The 23270-nt window shown below is 37.1% G+C and overlaps 2 protein-coding genes across 4 annotated transcripts in view; both read right to left on the bottom strand.

The window, feature by feature from the left end:
* The window catches only part of LOC106957928 (Down syndrome cell adhesion molecule-like protein 1 homolog), a 75500-nt gene extending 65108 nt beyond the window's left edge, over window positions 1–10392 (bottom strand). For both annotated transcript variants that reach the window (XM_015049504.1, XM_015049505.1), the window contains exon 1: window positions 9789–10392. In XM_015049504.1, the coding sequence (XP_014904990.1) occupies window positions 9789–10044 (256 nt within the window). In that variant the 5' untranslated portion in view covers window positions 10045–10392. The remainder of the gene's footprint in view (window positions 1–9788) is intronic.
* Window positions 10393–18369: 7977 nt separating this feature from the next.
* Window positions 18370–23270, bottom strand: part of scn4bb (sodium channel, voltage-gated, type IV, beta b) — a 12143-nt gene continuing 7242 nt past the window's right edge. For both annotated transcript variants that reach the window (XM_015049507.1, XM_015049508.1), the window contains exons 3-6: window positions 21432–21595; window positions 21119–21338; window positions 19787–19916; window positions 18370–19575 (exon numbers count right to left, since the gene is read on the bottom strand). In XM_015049507.1, coding sequence (XP_014904993.1) covers window positions 19479–19575; window positions 19787–19916; window positions 21119–21338; window positions 21432–21595 — 611 coding nt within the window. In that variant the 3' untranslated portion in view covers window positions 18370–19478. The remainder of the gene's footprint in view (window positions 19576–19786; window positions 19917–21118; window positions 21339–21431; window positions 21596–23270) is intronic.

Genomic DNA, 23270 nt, shown 5'->3' with positions numbered 1-23270 from the left:
TATATATATATATATATATTACCACTCTGCTTAATAGTTGTTCAGCTTTAGGAAACACTGAGCACAATCACTTGTTGCAAGTGTAACATTCAACAAGCAGAGATATTTTGCAAAGATTTCACCAAAACGTAAAATTTATTTTGGAAAATATCTTTTTGAGACCGAATAGTTGTGAAAAGTAAGGCTCACTTCATAGGATAAAACAAAAAAACTTTTAAAAATTTGACATTTTGGAAATGTGTAGACAGCTACATGTGGATATGTGGATGATTATATTTATTTTAATCTTAACGTTTCCCTCATGTGGCACAGTATGCTGTACAGTGAGGGGAGGGAAAGGTGTGGAGGTTTTGACTCACAAAAGGGGAATAATAGAACATGTAATAAATATCTCAGACATTGCCAAAGGCTTTTACAAAGAGGACGGTTTTATAGAGAGATTTGAAAGCAGTTAGAGATTTAGTGCGCCTAGTTTCAGTGGGCAGGGAGTTCGATGAACTGGGGGTGGGGTTTGAGAGGAAAACGCTTTATTTCTCGTTATAACAAACGTTGACCTGGAGGTAGTTGGCAAGACACAAACCATGGATCTCCATGGTCAGGAGGGCGGAAAAAGGTCAATAAGTCAGAGATGTTTTTAGGGACATTTGGGTTAAAGTGCTGTTTTCTTTATTCATGTGGGGAAAAAACATTTTTGGCCACTGAGAGACTGAGCAAGGAATATTTAAAGCATTGGACTTGAACTGATTTTGACACTATCAAGACCAGAAACATTTTTGACTTGAGATTAGAATAAAATATTATTTTCAAACTCCTGTCAGCCTGGACAATATTATTTGAGAGACAGTAATGATAGCTAGCTATCAAATATTTAAATTTACTGACATTTTATGCCATGCAAAATTTAAAGCAACGAGATAAACTTTTTTATAACATCAGTCAAGTTTACTTTAGATATGATGTGTCACTACAGATGAATTGGCAGAATTGTGCTTTTTATCTTTTTCTTATAAGAAATTAATGCAAAAAATATCCAATCAAACATGGAAACTTTGTTGTTCTAAATTGTTAATATCAATATTATGTTACAGAATCAAAGAGAAAGGCAGCCATCTTATCCATCCGATGAGGTTTATCAATAATTGTAGCTTCTTTTAGAAGACGGGGGGGATTCCTGGTTAAAGATTAATAAATCTGGGCAACATGTTACAGATGGTATATGAAAATATGTCTGGCAGTCCAGCAGTGGGCTGCAAAAACCAGGTCAGACTCCCTCCCCTCCGCAGATTACTGATAATAGCCCCTGAGCATAAAGCCCATATTAAAGATTGCAATATCTATAATCTCCCAAAGGGGGGACAGCAGTAAAGTAGGGAAGTGAGGGGTTGCCCTATAAGCTTCGGGGGAGGGGGTTGTGGGCAGCGAAAGACCCTCTCATACAGTAGATTATATGGCCTGGAGGCATGGGCATTTGGGGGGCTGCAGAGCGCTGGGACTGATGGTGCGGGAAGTGGATCAGAAAGAACTCCCACTACTCAAAACCATGTCAAAGCTGTGTCAAAACCATGTAAAATGCACACACACACACACACACACACACACACAGATGAAAACAGATAAAAAAAAAAAATATAAAAACCTTCATATACGGCCTGTCCTCAGCCATATTGGGATGAGGCAAAGTGGCTTTCAATGGAGGCTCAGAAACTTCACCAAGCAACTACAAACCATCAACCTAAACATTTTAAGTAGAAACTCTGTTAGTGCAGATCATTTAGAGAAAAACATGACTCTTTATGATGTGAACCAAAACATACCGCTTCCTTCTTAGGCACCATCTGACAACCTGATGTCTGAACAAACACCATGTCTGTCTGTCTGTCTGCCTGTCTGTCTGTCTGTCTACATGTCTACCTATCTAAGTCAATAACTCAATGAAGTCAGCTGGCTAGATGGAAAAACTTGTATCTGACAATCTTTACAGAAGCCAGTTAAGAGACATGCTGGCTAATAAAGTGTGAGAAATTCCATTTATTGGTCAGTGTTCAAAAAATCTTACATTTTTTAACGCCTCCTGTGCAAAATGTTGCAATATATATGCTGACAGACTTAATGGATAATGAAAACACATGTGGTTTCTAGAGTTTCACACAAGCAACTACAAAACGCAGCTACCAGTTACAAGATTCTTAATATTTAATTTCCCATATCTCCTATATTAGATGCAATGTAATATAAAAGTAGGTATTTTCTAATTAAGCTAAACTATAACTTATTAAATATTTACAAATAGAGAAACTAACTACATAACTTTGATAAGATGATCCCCCTGCAAACAATATAAGTGGCAGGGGAAAAGCAACAACAAAACAAGGAAGAAAAATGTTTTTCAAAATTACTCTTCAACATGTCAAAAAATAAAAACTACAATTTCAAAAGATACATTTTTAGAGTATTTAAAGATTTTATACAACAGATTTATGCTTCACAGCCACCAGGAGATATTTGTTAGAAAAACTGGTACAAAAATTTGTTAAATATATGTTAGATATGCATGAGAAAAAAAAAGAGTATAGACAATGTATTTAAAAAGGAAGTTAAAGGACAAACAAAAGCTACTTAAGATACGACCATTTAGTCTGCAGCAGAGCAAAAGAGATCAAAACTTTGAGCATATGGCACAAAATCTGGACAGAATACAGAAAAGGTTTTTTTTATTTTTTTTATTAGAAGTCTTAATCAGAATTGGCCAAAAAAAAAAAAAAAAGAAAGATCATGTTGCTGAAAGCAGAAAAAAAATGCGACGAAAAAAAAAAAAAAAAACTCAAAACGTTGCAGATATTTAACTTTTTAGGCTTTCAGCTTGATAGTTGGAGGAAAAACAACCGATATGACACTCACTGGTTTAGTTATATTTTTCCCCTTTATTATTGTCCTGTCCTGAAAAGGTTGCAGAACTACATATTCTGACATTTCTTCCTGGACATGGTCCTACTGATTTCATATATATAACTATATGTTGCATAACAACATTCCTTAAGACTGGCACTGAATTGCAAACAACTGATTGACAGACAAGAGAGCTGGATTTTTTTCCCCTCTACGATAAAATATTTTTCACACTTTGTTTACTACTCTTTTCTTAGAAAATAATCTTGAATACTTTCCTAATCGATCCTATCTTTTACTATGTTGCCGAACTTCTGTTTAGCTCCTAAATAACACACTTACACTTTAAAATGTTCTTTAAAGCTCATCACACAGAGACTGTAGTATTTAACCTTTCTGGTTTCAATTTTGAAGCAACATTATAAGAATCACAGAAAGAGACCAAGTATAACTGCAATGAGTTACTTTGTGGCAATGTCTAAACTCTAAAGAAATGAGAAATAAACGTAACACCAGTATTAATCCTTACGACACTATTGATTGTCAGCACATTGTAAAGCAAAGGCTAATTTTAATTGACCTATTTCTACAACATGGATCTCTGTGGAGCAAAGAGATGGGTGGAAGACGAGCTCCACCCATTCCCCACTGGGACAAAGATTTTAACACTAAAAACAGCCTGCCTGAAAACTGTCACGTTACATTATCTTGAAATTATCATAAGGAGTAAAAACTGAGAGATAAATTTAGATCACAACACACAAATTGTTATATTTTGACAAAAAGGGGACAGCTTTTTTTTGCAGATAGAGAGCAACTGTAAGCGACGCGTCACAGATCCAGCCCACCAGGTGTGGTCAAAGGCTCGGTGCTGCGTTCGTGCCAGGACGGCAGAGTTTCCACTCCATTTAAAACCAGCAGATCAAACGCCAACAACCACCTGTGCCAACCAGTATGGTGGCTTACGCTGCCAAGAAAACAAACCGTAACCACTGCGCCAGTGATAGAAAAATATAGGAACATAAATATATTGCATGTTTTTAATGATGTTCAACACATTAAGAAATTCATTTTTCTTTTTTTTTTAAAAATCAGCTAAAAATTATTGATGCTTAACCTTGTTTCTAATAGTTTGTTTAGAAAGTAGCTTCCTCAGAATTAATTGCATCCCTCACCATAACTAATTTAAACTGCCTAGCTGACTTTTTCTGGCTGTACCATACAAACATCCAAAATCCCAACACTTCTTCCTAAAAAAAAATTTAAGATGAATCGCTGAATATTTCTTGTTTAGAGCCAGATTAATCTGCAGCATATGACCTATGAAATAAGCCGGTGTAAACAGCAATGCAATAAATATTTGAGGGATGGTAAGAAGTACCTGGAGGAATTGTTGCTGATTTTCTGCTGAGCCAGCACTAATGCTGCAGTTTTCATTTTACAGGTTTCACTGGTGACAACTGCATCCAGTGGCCCACCAATTAGAACCACAACTTTTGGATTGTTTTTACAGACAGATTTATAGTTGGAGGAAATGCATTCCTGTTTTGCTAGCTGGTTAATAATTGCAAAGTGAAAAAGAGAAATACAGAATCTTTTGGCCAACACCACGTCACCTCAAAGTAGTTCTGATGTTGCAGCATGAAGGGAATCAGAAGGAATACGAAACGGGATGGCGGAGTTAGAGACTATATTCTAACAATTTGTGATTCCTAACAGTTAGCCAGCAGCTGTTAGCTAATGTTGAAATCTAAGAGGTGATGCCTGAGAAACTGGAAGGCTGTTTTACTGTGCTTAAAAAAATGGACGCAATTGGACACTTCTGGTTCAAAATATGAAATATGCAGAATAGTCACGCATGGACCTGGTATTTATACAGAGATATTAGCTTTATTTCTTCTTCACTTTGCACAGAAATGAATAATTTTGACAACTCTTGTAGCATTAAAATCAATTTAAAATTAGACAAAAATGAAACATGCGAATTGGTCAAACATTGATTTGAATAATCTGTGTTGTCTATTGAGTCTTTAAAAGAAAGTTTCCAATCTATAAAATCTTGTATTTTTGTCAGCGAAAACATTTTCGTCTCAACAAAATCATTACAATCTTCTTGACTTGCTCACCTGAATTCATTATTGTGTATTAAAAGTTGGAAGGTGAAGTAAGCAGCATGACTTTCAAACACAGGAATTTAAGTCCAGGTGTTAGTGTTTCAAAGTGCAAAAACTTCCCTTCATAAAATCTACATTTCACTTGCAAATTCCTTGAAGCTTTGGTTCTTGCTTTATCACAGTTTTTCACTTTTCAAAGTATTTGGTTGACATTAATGAAAGATTCTCAAAATGCAACAATCACACTAAAATATCTCTCAGGAAAATGTTAAAAACGTATTCAATGCTTAAACCGCACTCTCTGATCATGCAGTTTTGAAAGTTGAAAACAATGAATAGTTGCTTCAAAGTCATGTTGAACATGACTAGAAGGTGTGCCACATCAAAGTCCTGCTTTACATTACAAACAGGCAAAGATGTCTGATTGTTTTTCCTGCTAAAATCAGATCACAAGATCTTTGAAAATTTTAATTTTTCACAAAATTATCACCTACCAAAATATTGGGAGATTGCTTTTTCTAAGTATGTGAATTCCAAACTGAGTTCTGAGGATTTAATACACGTGCAAACACAATTAAGCAGAACTGTTGTAGCCCAACCTTTGCCGCTCATGGACAGCTGATAGGCTGGCAGCAGTACTGACGGTGCTGCATGGTTTTGGAGAGGGTGTTGTTGCAGCTCTCCTTCACCCTGGAGGCTTCATCAGCCTCGTTCAGACACAGCTCCGGGGAGAAAAGCAGCCCTTACAGGGAAGGTGTTGGAGGCGCTGATGGCACCGCTGGAGCTGCAGCTTAGGCTGTCAGAGTCGCGGGAACTATTTTACACGCCCTGCCAGTGAGCCATGCATGAATATGTATGCCGGAGAAGCAGAAGTCATAACCTATGCAAGGTTTCATCATGCATAATGCAGCTGATCTACGCCTCTCCAGGATGTGAACCCACACAAGCGCGCGTGCACGCACACACACACACAAACATGCGAAGTTCAAAGCTGTATTGTTTTGGAGGGGGGGGGCTAAACAAACTCCAAAACCCCCAAATGTTTCAAATTCACACATTTTTACAATTCCACATGCCCCTGTGCCCAACCCAAGACAAAAACACATCCTCATGCTGCCCTCCTCTGCTCTCCTCGTTCCCTCTCGCAAATCTCAACCCAACAATAATTTCCAACACATTTTGGGTTTTATTTTATATACCAGTGGCCAGCTTTAGCAGACCTGCAGAAACGTGTCAAAATTAGCTGAAAGAACTGTTAGAAAAGCGCTCTCTTCTTTCCCTTAGCTCTATCTAGAAACAGCTTTGGGTGTTTTTTTTTTTCTTTCAAAGTAGTTCTACTTCTCTCTTTTTTTTTGCTTGCCACCTGGCTGTCACTCATCCATCAGGTGTTTGTGGGACAGAAAGTTGTGTTTTGATTTGGGTGGCAACAGGAAAAGCAACTATGTGTGGAAACATAAACCGGCACAGGAGACACTGAGATGCGATGCATTGAGAGAAGGGGTGCAAATTGAATATCGGTGGAAATATGGCGGGGGGTGTAGAGAGGTGTAAACTTATAGATAATCCTCGGGGGTCTGACTTAAGTAGGGTGGAGAAGTCAGGAGGAAGATTGCTGAAGTTGGATCTAATCAATGGATGGGGTTTTGCTGTTCCCCACCCTTGTCCCCAGCAATCTGTTCCCCCAAACCCGTTGCACCCACCGACGCCTCTGCCCCCCCCGGACCATGCTGTGTCAGTAAAAAAAAAAAAAAAAGTGTGCTACTTCAGCAGTCCTCTGGGACCTGCTACCCCCTCACTTCAAAGAAGCTAGTTTCTCTCTTAATGTGAATATCAAATCTGTGGATCACAAGTCCCAGCACAGTCTGCATAAACTGCCCCTCCCCCCAGCCTTTAATTCTGCCTAGTGATGAGGGAAAGAGAGGAGGGGAGTTATTGCGAGAGGAAGCGACTGAGCAAGAGAGGGAGGGAGGGAGAGATGGAGAGAGAGATGGAAATAGAGGGAGATCCAACGAAAAAAAAAAAAAACTACTTGCTTCAGAGATTTGACATTTGCCGAACACTCCCTCCTTCGGAAAAATGTGCAACGCTGGCATCCAATGAAACTCAGAGGAGGTCTGGCTCAATTTAGCAACACTGTGTTGATACACAGAGTTCTTATTGGGGAAAATTTTGCACTTCACTTTTGATGTCGGGCAAGGATGTTGTTTATTTTGTTTATTTTACTGTCCTCTATTGGTAAGTCCTTTCAGACAAAATATGAGATAAATTCAGTCAAACTGGGGAAAAGCTGTGCTGTCCCCTGGGGCTTTTCCAGATAGCACCTTTTTATTATTCTTCATGAATGAAAGAAAACGTAACAGTTAAAAGCAAATTATTAAAATCAAAAAATATTATTCGAATCAGGTTTACAGTGGATTCATTTCTTCAGAGAGAGAAAAAATTAACTATATGAATCACATAAAAAAAAAGGTCAATTACAGGTAAATTAACTCAAAGACTGCTATTTTTAATGCCTTCCTCCATGTTCTAAAGAGTCAAATTAAGTAATGTGAGGTTTTCTGGTAAAAAAAAAAGAGAAGTAGAGGCCTGCTTGAGAAATTACAAGCACAATGTTGCCTATAATTGAATGCTGCATATTACTCAAGTTGCAAAGGAAAGGGAATTGGCCAAGGAGGAGAAGGAAGGGGGGGGTCACTGGTGTGAAGGAGCATGGTTCCCCCTGCTGCTGTCACACCTCTCATTAAACACCTCTAATTTTAAAAAAAAATCACATCAAACCATTGCAATTTTGCACAAATAAATTACCATTTCAGTTGAATTTATTTTTATTTGCTTGAGATTGTGGGGCTGTTTATTAGAATGTGAATTTAATTTTACTTATTGCTAATTAATCCACATTTGCAGTAAAGACAGCCTGTAAATTTAAAAGAGAAAACTGTACATCTTATTTTCAGGTACACCTAAAAATGTTGCTCTTATAACAGAATACTCTTGAAGAACAAGTAATGACTTTGCAACGGAGATTTTCTTTTTTTTTGTTCATTTAGGGCCCAAAAACATTATCCTTTCCTTTTCAGTCGTTTTCGAGACAGCTAAGTGCAAGATATATATATATATATATATATATATATATATATATATATATATATATATATATATATATATATATATATATATATATATTTATTTATTTAAAAAACAAACAAAAAACTAAGCATGCACTAGAACCATTAAGGGACGTCCCTGACGCACGCCTCCTATGCACGCGCCCGCGCTGGCTGACTGGCACAAGCGCGCGGCACGTCCGCGGGGTCCAGGTGCGCTATTAGGGAGGAACATGACCGGGCAAGTCTCTAATCTGCACCCACGCCCCTGGAGTTTCTCATTTGGTGAAATAAATTTGCGTATTTTAATATAATTCCATTGAGCCTTCAGCCAAGCTATCAAATCACATTGAATAAATTGTAGAAATAAAAAAATATAATACGAGAAGATATATTTAAAGAGCTAATTTTCCACTAACTAAAATTTGTCTGCATTTGAAACCAGTGCTAAAAAAAAAAAAAAAAAAAAAACTTAATTCATACGCTGGTGGACCTATAGGGCCTTTTTATGCGCTAAAACCGCCATATTTCTGCTCCCAGTACCCGAGACTTTTAGGAATAAAAAAATACATATTTGTCTCTCTCAAAGCTTCAGCTAATAAGGACAAAATCACATAAAAACGATTCCAGACAGGCAGGATGCACACAAAGGCCTATAAATACACTCTAGTGTTAGTGTTGAATTTATGTTATTTTCGACGCAGATTTACTCGGGATTATTTTTACTGCACTGTAAAAGAACAAAGATGAACTTTACAATAGGGTTAGAGATTTGTTGCACTGTGGACAAGAAACACAAATGAAATAATTTAAAGGTGCATTTCGCATTTGCAGGCAGCAAAAATCAGAGGACGTTTTTCAAAAAGGGGCACGATGAATTAAGTAAGAAGGACAAAATCTGAATGCTCTAATTATGGCCTTTATGTGGGTGTAGACCTATTACACTAATAAGGCCGTTGTGGAAGAAAAGGGCCCCTTTTATTTACCATCAAATGACAACAATTTGTCATTATTAGAAGAAAAAAAAATCTCATCCTAAAAATAAGAGCGTCTCTGTAGCAACCAGCGCTACACCCCCCCCCCCCCCCCAATCAGTTCATCCAAACAGCTGCAATTAGCAAAGGCTACAAGATGGAAGCACCTAGATATAAAAATAAATCACAAATGTTCCACCTGGAAACTTTGGACTCGAGTGAAAAAAGGACTTGGTGGAGAAATCGCAAACGGGCTCATGATACGCGCATGTTTTTATTTCTGCCTCACTCTCCCTCTGTTTGCACCTCATTCTCCCCATTCAGCCATTTTACATATTCATAACTGGAGTTGGTAATGCGAAAACAATCCGTGCTATCAGCACCATCTAAGACACCAAGGTGCGCTGCAAAAAAACCCACCAAACATCCTTCAAATTATACCACTTATGCACCCTCTTTCAAAATTTCCACTCTCTCAGCTGCAACAGCTTTACTTAATTTGATTTAAATGATTAATTTCAATCGCATCATTAGATTTTTTTTTTCAGTCGGAGCATGAGAGAAGACCAGCAGGAAATTAAAAAAATAAAAAATAAAATAAAACAACAGCAGTTTCCACATGTAACTTTTCGTTCAACTTTAATACCAATAAGCCTATCTCACACCGCGAGGTGAAATATTTCAAAAAATATAATTTATATTTCTCTTACCTTCTTGGAGAGAGTACAGCAGGAGTAAAGTTACAAGCCACATGCCATAAATAGCAGGTATATTTTTCAGGAATTTTTGGCAATCCTGGTAAGTGTGAGGCGCGTTCTTTTGGCCAGGCGGGTCTCCGTGCTGGACTGGCGACTGTGCTCCCGGGAGGTATTTCCAGCCCTGCTGCCCCGCTAAGCGTGGAGGGGAAACGAGAGGCGCCTCGGCCCCGCCCATGTCCCCTCCTCTCTTCATGAGACTACCGTGCATGCAAATCCATTTTTTTTCTTCCTTCCCTGAAATTAATCGCCGATCGGGTCCTTTTGCAACTGATCGTTTTGGTCCACCTGTGTCCAAGATCTCTCGTTTGGCACCGTTTGGAGAGGGCGTTTGGAGAGCGCACCCACCTGTGCGCCCCGATGACCGCGCTTTCTTTCCTGCGCAATATGGATGCGGAAAAGTCGCTCAGACTGACCCGGAGCCTATTTTGGGGTTGGCATACTCTCCTCTGAGTTGGTGCTAGATGTGAAGGTCCATGTAGCTGCGGAACAGGGTGGGCTACAAATATTTTTGCTTCTCTTTGTCTGCTTTGGGAGCGCAGGCATTTGCGCACAGAAATACACTGCAGATAGAGGAGGAGAGAGGAGCGGGCTATGGGGTATGGCAAGTTCACAAAGCGAGCACAGTGTGCCAAACAAACCAAAGGTTACAGGGACGCTCTCAAAGACGGAGCAACTTTCTGGAAATGTGTTTTCTCTGTCAACTGCTGCCCAATTTTAGGAGAACAGCTTCACTGCATAAATGCAAAGGATGGATGAAGGAATGAAAGCTGCAGGAGCCTCCCAGACTCACTGAAAATTTCAAATAATGGTACAAAAAAATTATTAATTAAATGTTAAGTGCTAAATATCAAAATATTGTTCTGCGAAATCCACAAAGATCAAAATAACACAAAGTAAACACTGATAATAATGCATTAAAAATTATTTAAAAACTGTTATTTCTTCACCACTAAAATGTTAGGATCCGCCCTGCTTGGAGTTGATCGTTTCAAGACTTGCATAACTTTGTTGAATTTTTTTCTCCAAAATAATAATAACTTCATGCTCGTATTTAAAGTAATTCAATAAGCTTGCTTTAATTGGTACGATAAAGTTCTTGCAGATTCACGTTGTTGAGGACGTTGTCATTTTCTGGCAATATTTAAGAACAGTGAAATATAACGGAGATATTAAAACTTGCTGTAATACTTCAGATATGAACACATATCAGTTGTATCCCCAATTTTACAGAGATTACCTGAAGTTCTCTCGACGGTTCGCTCTTTGCCTCTGGGATCTGAAATCCAAGCGTCTAAATCCATCCTGCGGCTCAATGCTCCCATCTGCTGGTCAAACTTGGAACAGATATGTGTACAGGCTAAACTTATTGTTTACCATAAATACACAAATAAATGTTTATTTAGCCTTTCAAATGAAATAGCCATGTTGTTTATCAATACAAAATCAACAATAATTATGTAAAAAGTGACATGTAAGCGTAATTACTCACCAGAAAATGCTGAGTGTATGCTTAGGTTAGCATAAACTTTGGCTCAAACTAAAGACCATGCTAACCTCTCTTTCTCCCATCAGTTTGTCTGAAAATGAAATTATGAAGCTGTTTCCGATCTAAAGGGAAACAGTATGCTAGCTTATAATACAGACAAAACATATTTTGAAATGTGAATGAGAGTGAAATATTTGTAGAAAAAAAAACAACCTTGTCACGATACCTGCCTGGTTTGCCCCTGAAACCTGCAGATTTCTTTCATCAAATCATCCCTGCTGCTGGTCTAATGTGTCCTCCCTGACTTTGCTCTTTCTATTGTGCCAATAAAGATTTTTTTTAAATATGTGAAAAGCAAGAGTCATAGACATGAATACGTAGACGCCTCATGGAGCGCGAACATTTATTATTTACAGAAATCCGGAGTACAAATGGCTAAAAAAAAACAAACTTCGGCTCTGTGCTTCACGCTGTCACGGTTGCTAAATAAATATGAAATTATGTATCATAGGTACAAGGCTAACGTTAGTATGACGGTTATTATTAGCATGAGTCACTAGCCTGTAGCTACTACCAGTAGGACGTAGGTTATCACTAGCATGTTGACTAATTATGCTAACCTTAGTGTAAAAATTAAAATTATACAAAATCCTAAGTTTACTTTAATTGATGCAAGTATATCAGCATGCTAGTGACTCAATATGCTAATGATAGCCATCCTGCTAACATTAGCCTTCAACCTAAAATAAGCATTTTACATAATTTCATATTATTATCAATATTTACCATACTGAATGGATTAAGTCAATGTATGTAAACATGCTGGTGACATCATACGTGCTACTGACATCATTCAGTATGCTAATATTAGGGTATAAATTCAAATGATCCAAAATGCTAAAGTTAGCTTAAATGCTGGACATCGGTAACATGTGTGGCACCAGCATGTTAATTTACAGTGACTTAATCCATTCAGTATGATAAACATAGCTGATACATATGAAATTATGTAAAATGCCTTGTATTCTAGATACAAGGCTAATGTTAGCATGAGGGCATGGCGTTGCCGCCCGTCCCCTTAAATATGGAATCGTATTTGGCTGTTAAATGTTGCGTCAACCGATACGATTCGTTCCGTATTTCTATAAATATCCGATATACACGCCTATCACACACACATATCAACACTAAGTGAAACAATAATGACCAAAGTAAAACACAGGAAATATTAAAGTCAGCTAAATTGTAGTGGCGGAACCTGGCGAGCGTGAGCAAAGACAAATAAAAGGGGATTGGGTTTATTCATAGCGTTAAATAGACTGCAAATAACGCAACAGGCAGAGGTAGCAAGAGTGACATTACTTCAACATATTTTTATTCAAGTAAAAGTAAACCTTTCCAAGAAATGACTTAGGAAAGAGTAAAACAAAAATATTTGGTGAAAAGGCTACTCACAAAGGCTACTGACAATCTTATTTAATATTTTTAAAATGATGTCATCAACAGACAAAACAAAGTTATGTGTAAAGTTTCATATATTAAAGGCTAAAATATTTTTTATGACAAATAAATACAAAATAATACATTTCAACAGAAATGTATTATTTCTTGAGTACCCTTTCTTGAGTTATTTTTTTTATAATATTAACCTTTACATAAAATTAATACTTAAAGCAGGTAATGTGTATCATTAAAACAGTAATGCTCTTCCACTGTCATTGTACAGTGTTTGTTGTATCTTATTAATCTCCACATGGCACAACAGGCTCAGCAGATAGAAATAACATTAAAACACTAAAGCTGGTTGCACCTTTAGAGAACAATGTTTCACATAGACATGATGACAATAAAGTTTCACTTGACTTGAAAATATTTTATAGAAATGGCAAAACCTTTTCCAAACTGATGGGCTGTAATATTTGCTTCTGTAGAATTAATGGATTTTGTTTCTTTTTTGGTATTATGTTATGATAACACACATTAAAAAACAAACAAACAAACAAACAAACAAACAAACAAACAAACAAACAAACAAACAAACAAACAAACAAAACAAACAAACAAACAAAAAAACAAGTCCTTTTTATCCTGACTGGTGTCTTGAATCTAACAGTCTTAGTAAAGCTCTAAAACTGTTTTCTTTTCTTTTTTTGTCCTTTGCTGCCACCCGTTGACACCTTAACTTTACTGCAGCACTCTGTTGATTTTATAATGAAATGTGGTTCATACGTGTGAAATCTGGCTAACTTGTTATCTGCAGTATTCTCTTCTCTGATTATTATTCCAATTTTCCAGACATCCTGGTCTTTGGAAAACTTTAACCAGGGCTTTATGGATTTCCTAGAGAACAAATATTTAATTCTTGCACACTTCTCATAAAATATAAACTCGTGTAGCCTCTTTCTGATGGTCATGCACTTTCCTACCAGAAGTAGTAAGAACCTGTTGTAGACCTCTTTTAGAATTTCTCCTTCTGCTCTTACAGTGAAGTTATTTGGACAGTCAGACTTGTGCATGGCATAGGTCGCTTTGAATATTTTCAACTTGTGGACTATTTTCTGTACAGTTGGATGATGGTTAATTACAAATCTTTCTAACACATTTAAATGCCTTGCCAGACTCATAAGCAGTCACCCTATAATGCCTGGTAGCAATGTTGTAATCGTGTGCTCCTAATCTGACACACCCTTTGAGTATTTTTAGCAATTTTAATTCAGAATAAATGTGGGATTCACCTTATTTAAAGTGACTGAAAATCCCTTTTTTTTCTTTTTCTTCTTTTCTTCAATTTTGATCAACTATTTAAACTCTTTGAAAGTTTTGATGGGTGAAATAATTTATACTATCCACATGTCCACTTTATGTTAGAAAAAAAATAGGCTGTGGTATGCTGTTGTAAAATTTCACTCTATGTGTACCTATATAAGTAGAGTATATATATCTATATCTGTAGATCCAGCTTAAGTTGTAGAGATGTGTATTGTAGGATTCACACATTCAGAAATGAATCATTAAAAATACATCAAACAAATTCAGAGGATGGAGAAGTTTAGTGTTAAGGTTCTCTCTCTATTGCACACGTTTACTCTTTGTCTTCCTAAGGTTTTTGCATGCTATAAACATTTACAGTTTAGTTTATTTATTTGGCCTGAAAGCAGGAAGTGCCAACAATAACAGGGTATCCCCTAAATATGCAACAGAACAACAGAGATTATATTCAAAACTTTATTAATTTCAAACAGAGCTGATATGCATGTCAGAGATGTTGGAGACAGTAACTTCATCTAAGTGCAGGCCGGAGCGTTACAGCTGTATATTTAAATGCAGAGAGCGGTGGGAGAGAAGCAACAGAGTCCACAGGCTTCTCAGTTTCTGTTCCGGTTCAGGGGGTTCCGGATCCTGCCTGCATGTCGTCACTACAACGCACATACCTAAGGCATACCTAAGGTAGCCACTGCTGTATCGAAGCTGTCACAGTAAATCAGAGGTCCTGCTGTCATTTGCATAGAGTTGCATGTAAAGGCCTACACTGCCACATTTGTTTTGACACACTGATGGCCTTAGTAAAAGATTGTTATTATTGTCATAATGTAATTTTTAAAAAATTGGAAATTAAAAAAAAAAAAAAAAAAAAAAACAAGCCACAGTAATAGTTACTTCAAGTTAGCAGAGAAACTTCACCCACTTTAAATTAATTATTATTATGAAATCCTATAATTTGGCTAAATCTTTTATAAATGTTTCCAAAGTCACAGAACAACCCCGGCACAGTAAAATCTGGACTTTTTAAACATATCAATTTCTCCTACTGATGGGTGAATTGTCTCTGCAGAACAAATCATTCTCTATCTCACTTAAAAAAAAAAAAAGTTTCTACTTTTTGCTTTTTTACTGGGAACTGAACAGATTTATGATTTAGTGAACCAGAACTAAACAACAAAGATCAGTCAGCTTAAAAAAATAACTAAGTAAATAAATAAGTAAATAAATAATGTATGGTTTGGTTGCCAGCGATGACGGCATCCAGTGGCGGTTCAGATATGGGCCACATGGGCAGTAACCCAGAGCGGCATAAGACAGTGAGGTGCAGGAGGACCATAGCAAATTATGATATGACTTTTTTATCTGTCAGTTGCACCTTGGACATTTTTCTTCCTATTGTTTTTGAAATGTTTGTACTTTGTGCACTGCCTTTTTCCCCCAAACCATAATCTCAGATTATTTCCTGCACTTTGGTTTGTTTTCAGGAGTTATGGTCATACATGATGTCAATCAAACTGTGCCAATGCCAGATAGCCTCTCACCATTTATTCCTCGGTTAGCTGGAGTTCTTACTTTTAGCTACGCCAAGCGAACAATTTGAAGAAATTTTCTCTGTATGTATTGTGTATCATGGAAGCAGAAAATATAACATAGCAGCTAACAAACCTGTTGCTAGTCAACAAAGGTTGTTACAGTGGGGGTGGTTGGCTAAATCCTGGGGCCCCATACATGCAAGATCCGCCACTGATGGTCTCACATTTTTGTGCTGTTTGTTTTTGCTTTATTTTTTTGCGTTGCACTTGCATGAACAATGTGAAAGACGAATCCAACCAGGATTACACATACACAAAAATATACATCTTCTTAAAGAGCCCAGAGTACCCCATTAAAATATTGCTTCAAGCTAGTATTTAAAGGTTGAGGCACATTTTTTTTCACAAAGCAATGAGGAAACCATCAGAAAATTACACTTCATTTTACAGTACTGTCTTATTTAGTTTACATGCATCCGTCTTCCAATTTCTTGAGTTCAAGATAAGTATTATAAAGCCATTATTCTCTTACTGCTACTTAAAATTGTACTTTTCAAGGTTTTGATCTCCCCATAAAGCAAAACTCAGCTGGAAACTTTCCTGTCTGACAAAAGCTGCAACAATGAAACCGTCACCTTCCTCTTTTTCTTGTGCAATAGACTTGAGCTATGAGCGCTCTGCTCTGCTTACTGTCTTACTCTTACAACATCAATAAACCCAATAACATTTAGTTTAAAGGTGCTTTCCGTCTTTGTTCTAAAATAGAAATGCATTTTAATAATACAATCAGTACTTGTGTTTAAAAAAAAAAATCCTCCTAAAATTACACGCACAAAAACTGTTGCGTTATTTTTCTACAACCCTAAATGCTGCTGAATTATTGCTACTTAAACAGAACTTGGATTATTTTATCCAAAAATTTGGGTCAAAAAATGTGACTCAGAGAGGAAGAAACTAGGAACTCCACCATTCTCTATAGATTTTTAAGAATAATTTGATTAGAGTTCACTAAACTTCTTCCACAAGATTAAATAGGAAAGTGTAAAATGAGAAAAAAGCTAATTTAGAATAATGTCTATATATGTAGTGTAAATTACTGTCTTTATTTAACAGTAGAGAACACATTTATTCAATAAATATTACACTAGCCTTTTATTTGCTAAGTATTAGCACTAGCTATGTTCAACATCCACTTTTACCAAACAATCGGTCACAAAGTCAATGCAGACAAGATTTCTTCAACCAATTTTTGGGTAGTGCTGAATAAAGGAGAAGGGTTGAGGGTTTACGTTAAAAACAGGCAAAACTCATAAGTTAATTCATACTTTTAAGTATGAATTAACTTATGAGTTTTGCCACATTTTTACTGCTTTTTCTCCTGTTTTCCCCTAACAGTGCCAATTTTCTTTCCTACTATGCCAAATGCATTATAAATTGGGTGATGAAATTATAACATTTTGGATGATCAAAAGCTAATTCCTTCACTGAGGACCTGGCAACATTGTTTTTGGTTGGGAAATTCAGGCCCATAAACAAACCCTGGTGTGTTTGACCAACCCAGGGCTGCCAGCATGCCTAGGTGGCCCCCATGTGGGGAAAAGGAGGGCAGACTATATGGGTCCCATATGGATTTGTCCGCGGGTTCCACGATGGCCCTACATGGGCAAACCCATGTAGGGCCATCGTGGAACCCACGGACAAATCCATATGGGACCCATATATCAGCCCTCCTTTCCCCCACATGGGTCCCACCTCGGCATGCTGGCAGGACAGACAGCATTACCTGTATTGAGTTGGCTTTAACCCAGCAGATTTTACAGTGTAAGGAAGTGGCCTGTTTTCCTCTCGAATCTACAGCAACTACTGCTTAGCCCAGTCAGGGTTAGCTTAATGGCATTAGCATAGCATGAAATTGGTTTGCAATTAATTTCAGCCCTGACACTACCAGTGTTAGTATGAGAAGGTGTGTTTCTTAAAGTATTTTTATATCTCTCTATATATTATATTTAAGCATTAGATCTAAAGTCTGGCCCATGTTGCACATGCTCCTATTGCATTAGGTATTTATTTGAAAAGCAGCATCCTCTGAATGGTCTTCATTTATCTAGATATTGTGAGATTGTCTATCATTTTGATGTAAAAGCTTATTGTCTTGTAACAGTTAAGGGTTTAAAAACTGTTTTTGCAATATTTAGCTATCCTACTAAATACTAAAGCTTTTATGCTTTAACAGGCACATGTGTTGTTTTCAAGCAAGGAGGAAATATGGCATGAAGAACTAGGCTGAATTCTACAATACTATGATATTGGCATTAAAACTGGTTAAAGCCCTCTTTCCTTCGCTACAACTAAACATTTGACTAATTTGTGTAGAAAAATACTGAATATTAAGAGAATTATCTGTTTACTCTACACGTTGTTAACATGCGAGATTTGGTGTTTATTATAAGGGCCTTCATTCCAGCTGTAATTCTATTAAATTTTCTCAGCCTAAAGCAATTAAATTAAGTTTTGTGTTTTGACTTTAGATGAAGAACAGTCTAATTTTTTTTAATGGCTAAAATGGCAGAAGCTACAGCCTGAGTGGATATTTGGTGGAAACAGTGAGCAACTATGCTAAGTGCTACACAACTTGATTTTCTTTTTACTTGTGTAGATACACATTTTCATAACTTGCGCCAGTTCTTAATGACAAAATGAAAATGTAATTTTTTTGTTGTCATTTGAATAATTTATTTAATTTTATTTTTAAAAAATGGGAATTTATTGTGTAAAACATCTCCAAGTTGTTTCTGAATAAAGAGATTGTTGGTGCTGGTGGGAATTTCTTACTTCAGTCAAACTTCATGCTCAATTATAAATCTTATTATACCAGTAAGATATGTTTTTATACTTAAGGAAGAGTAAGGAGCCAGACATTATAAGTTAGAACAATGGCTCTGTGGCAGAAATCTGAACTGAATAGTAGCAGAAAAACAGGTGTATTAATGAGGGCTGCATTCCAAAAACTCAAAAATTGAGTAAATAAAACCCAGATTTTGAATTGGATTGTGTCCATGATACTTCTGTCTAATCAGAGGTATGTGCACAGAGTGCTGTGCCTAATTAAAATTCAGGATGCAAAGAGTGGAGTGCTGGGCAGTCCATAGTGCTCAGTAAAAAAAAAACAAATGCTACTAATAGGCTCATAAAATACTTCTGTTGTTTTCTCTTCTATACTATGGCTGAATCTGATGGCAGAGATGCAGAAACTTCTAATATTGGTAAGGAAAAGACGCAGATTGTCTGAAAACATTGTATTCTACTCTTAAAACACTAAAAATCTTTGGAGAATGAGTTTTTGCAAAGTTGTCATGATTCAGTGACATCCCGATGTGTTGAATTAAATGGCAAATCTTAGATCCGTCTTCATTTAGTAGAAAAGGGACATTAATACACCTGTGCTTGTCCTACGTCAGGTATTTTTTAAATTATGAAAAAGGTCTGTTAGATCAGATTTTATGTTTCCTCTATGAATTAATTTTAAGCATACTGTAGAATTACTTGCCGCAATGCTTTGTTGCTTAGCTATTCGTCTTAGATAAATTTGTTTGAATTAATCACAATTATAACTTAACCAAACATAATTGTGCACAAGTATGTACACATTCATTATTTGCACAATCTTAAGTTGTATATCATTTGCACAGTTACCACTTACAGCACATTTGGTATCTTTATGTGCATCATTCTCATTCAAACCTCATGACCAGAGTTATTAAATTAGACACAATGACCCGTCAACACATTTGCATTTAGAAATATCAGCAAATATGATCCAAATCTGAGTCATGTTTTAGTTTTACACACCCCACCCCAGCCTCATTTCTTTTTTGGCGTTGGTTTGGAATCAGCTTTGGATCCTGAGAGGCCGTTCTCAGTGTTGTCGATCCCTGAAGAAGAGACAAGGCACTCCTTACTGCGGGGGGAGAAGCGAAAAAGGAGGTCGTGTTAGAGCGGCAGAAGAAATCAATGCACCTCAAAGACAAACTTGCAGCTTTAAGAAAACAACGTCAGCATGTGTACGGCTCAAACTGAAGTGCCACCGAGCAGCGGCGGCGGCGGCGTGTGATGAAACAATATGAAACATTTGCGCTGTCGTTAGAAAATGCCAGGAACTGAAAACTCACTTTTTCTCCTCAAGTTTGGCAAGAACAAAGAGAGTGAAGTTCTTGAGCAACATAAAGGCCATCAGGAACGCGATGGCTCCACCGACAGCTGAGGCTATAATGATGGTCAGCGTGTTGTCCACCACCCTTACTGCAGACATATGAAAGAAGCCGCTTAAAACATTTGACTAGGTTATTTACATCTGTGTCATAACAAAAACATGCTCAGAGGAGAGGGGTGATTCAATCAGAATACCTTTTTTTTAATTTACATTTCTTAAAGTCTTGAAGTCTTACCATTTCAATTATATGTGTTTCTATTCCCTGTCTACTATAAACACGACTTATTATTTTCTCCAGCCTGATTCCATTTGTCATCGATGTGGCCCACTTTACTTTATCTCCAGATAATAAATGCATGTTCTGGTTTCCTTTTACCTGAGTATGCATATTACTGAAGCATCAACAGAGCCCTGGCGAGTTGCTCCATTTCTGTAAATTGGCCAATTTCAGGTTATCTTCTTGTGTTAAACTAAATGTAGGTAAGACTTAACAGTAACAGTCAAGACAAACGGAGCAGCAGGATGGAAAACTAAAACTAAAACTGATAGATCTGGTAATATGTGGGTAAATTAGGCAGCAGTTAAGATGAATTACCAGCCAGGAGATTTACGTAAATAAAAGTTACCTCCTTTCAATACAAAAACTCTGACATAGAGAGTAGAAGTTGAGACACCCAGGGCAACTTTGGGAGAGCCGCAGAGCTCCACAGCTCAGATGATACAATCCATGAACAGGATAACTGTTAATATGCATTTTAAGTAGGAGTAACAAAAAAAAAAAAAAAAAAACATTATGTGAAAGAAATCCCGTTTTAATTTCACCACAAGCCATTTAGAGAACAGCAAACATATGGAAGAAGGAGGCGCTCTGGTATGAATGTGGCCTGTGTTTAGATATTTTAACTTATATTTTAACTTTAGATTGTGTTTTCTTATAGCCTCTGCGTGAAATCGTTAATTACCAGGTAAAATATAGCAGAGTGTCTGCTATCCATCAGCAATGTGGTGCAACCTGGAGCCTTGCTCCAGGAATGTAAAAGTCAAGTTGAGGGCAAGGAAGGAAAAATTAGACAAAACATTTGAAGAGTTAGCCATCCTGCAAAGAAGAGAGCCTCACTGCATGAGAGGAAAGCACATTTAGGTTAAAAAAATGTTTTGCTTTTCAAAGTAAAATTTCTATGAAGCACTTAGAAGTCAGAGGCTGTAGCAAAATGTAAAAAAAAAAAATAAATAAAATTTGTGTGAAACTTTTCTAAATCACTATATACCAGCAAAAATGTTAAAGTCTTACATTCGTCCACAACAATAAGGTGGAAAACTGCACTGTGGTTCTTGTTCTTCTCTTTGGGATTGCGCCCAAAACAAGTGTACAGGCCTCCGTCCTCGAAGGTGATGTTCCATATCAAGATGGAGATGTTGTTTTTGTGGTTCTTTCCGATAAACTCCACTCTCTCTCTGAACACTTTCACATCTGGCACCACGTCCTCTGTTGGTATCACAGCGTCACACACCTGATGGAACCAGCAAGCCGTCAATCGAACAAAATAGAAAAAAACTCAACCGTCGAGTTAGCAGATGCTGAAAGGAAGTCAGAAGGATTTTACCTTTTGCATTGTGCCATTGTCGTTGTATTGCCAGTTAAAATACAGGTCTTTGATGCCGATGCAGCTGGCGTATGTGCAAGGCAGCATGACTGTGCTGCCGTTCACTGCTTCCAGGAAGGGAACTTTTCCCACTGACATCTCCAGGCCCTGAGCAGACCAAACACCTGGGACAACAAAGAGATATTGGTGAGAAAACGCAACGAAACATGTAAGACGTTTGGTCTTCAGCAGCAACACTGTCGGAGACCTTCAGAAGAAAACCAAGGCAACTTTTGTTTGTGCCAACTCATTTTTTATTTTTTTTTAAGCCAAACCATTTTTCTGGACGTCTTTGTTTAAATTTATTATAAATTCATTGAGCCATTTTGATGAAAATAATCTAGAAGTTTGAGCCACTTTGTCACCATATTTCCAGGGGCTCATATAAAGAGACAAGCATGTGAAGACAGCAGCAACACTTAAGGAATTAAAATAACAAATTTAAAGACAGACTGAAACATTGTGACTCTGGTAAATTAATAAAGTTGGTTCCTGAGCACAGCAAGTATTGAACTTGTTTTTTTGTTCTTAGTTTTGCTACAAACAACAAATTGTTGCAATTTCATAGTTCACTAAGCCTATGCAAGAAACAAGGTGTTTCAAGTGTTACCGGGCGTTATATTTTTGCTGAAAATATTGATTCCCATGGCAGCTAGTTGCTGTAGGACAAATCTGAAAAAATAAAAATCACAAGAGGTTCGGAGTGTAGAGCCGTGACCAACCCATAAAACCGAAGAGTTGCATTGTTACACCAGTACTAATATTTATAACTTTTACAACATCTTAAAGTGTGTCCTTTTAGTCAATGTTTGGACATGCATTTGATTAAGTTTGTTTATCCTCCGACCAACTGCTGAAGGGAAGTTATTTTATAATCAAATGCAAAGTCTGTGTCTGATATTATTGTTAGGATTCATTCAGATTTTATTCTCGAACTACTTTCATTACAATTCATGTCTGTGAAAGACACACTAGTGAGGAAACATTTGATTTTCAGAGCTCCCTGTAGCATTCATGAACTTGAAGGCTCAGTAACAGGACACCAGCATGTCCTTGCTGTGACATTACTGTCAACAAAGGAGTCGGTCTGCTTGTGCTTGAAAGGTGTAACTCTACACTAGACATCATCAGGGTCAGGCAGCTCCAGGAAGGAGCAGTGATTTAATGCTGCCTACATGAAAGCACAACAACTAATAATAATAATAATAATAATAATAATAATAATAATAATAATAATAATAATAATAATAATAATAATAATAATAATAATAATAAGGAAACAGAAAACATAAGAAAAGTGATGTAAGGAGCAACTTGTTTTGATTTCTTTCATATTAACATGGGTTTCTCTTTAACATTTAGTTCCCAGCTCTGAACACGCAGCAGTGGGATCACAGACTGAACGTCTGAACCGAGGAGCAGCCACAACATCCTCTGCACTGTTTCCAACCATCCTGAGATTCTGCTCTGTGTTTCCTGTTCCCGTGTTACACAAACGGCACGGTCAAGGTCAACACCAGGCAAACACCACTGCAGCATATAGGAAAAGTACAGCTAAGGCAGCCAAAGGAAGTGGCTGGGAAGAACATCCTGTTATCGATTATCTTATTTAAATACACCTGTGAAATCTTTTTTTTTTTTTTTTCAGTTATCTGTGTGACACATTAGTCTTAGTATTGTTGTCCACCATGAGCTGCGAAGTTTATAATACTGCCAATATTTAGGAAGCTGGCAAAAAAAAAAAAAAAAAAAAAAAAAAAACAAAAAAAACCCCCTTTTTTTTTGGGGCAAACCCCCCCC

Source organism: Poecilia latipinna, unplaced genomic scaffold (assembly GCF_001443285.1).
Source record: "Poecilia latipinna isolate Pla-1442-1.1 unplaced genomic scaffold, P_latipinna-1.0 Scaffold949, whole genome shotgun sequence".
Taxonomy (NCBI): Eukaryota; Metazoa; Chordata; class Actinopteri; order Cyprinodontiformes; family Poeciliidae; genus Poecilia; species Poecilia latipinna.
Note: the sequence above shows the minus strand (reverse complement) of the source record. Positions and strands in the feature narration are given on the sequence as shown.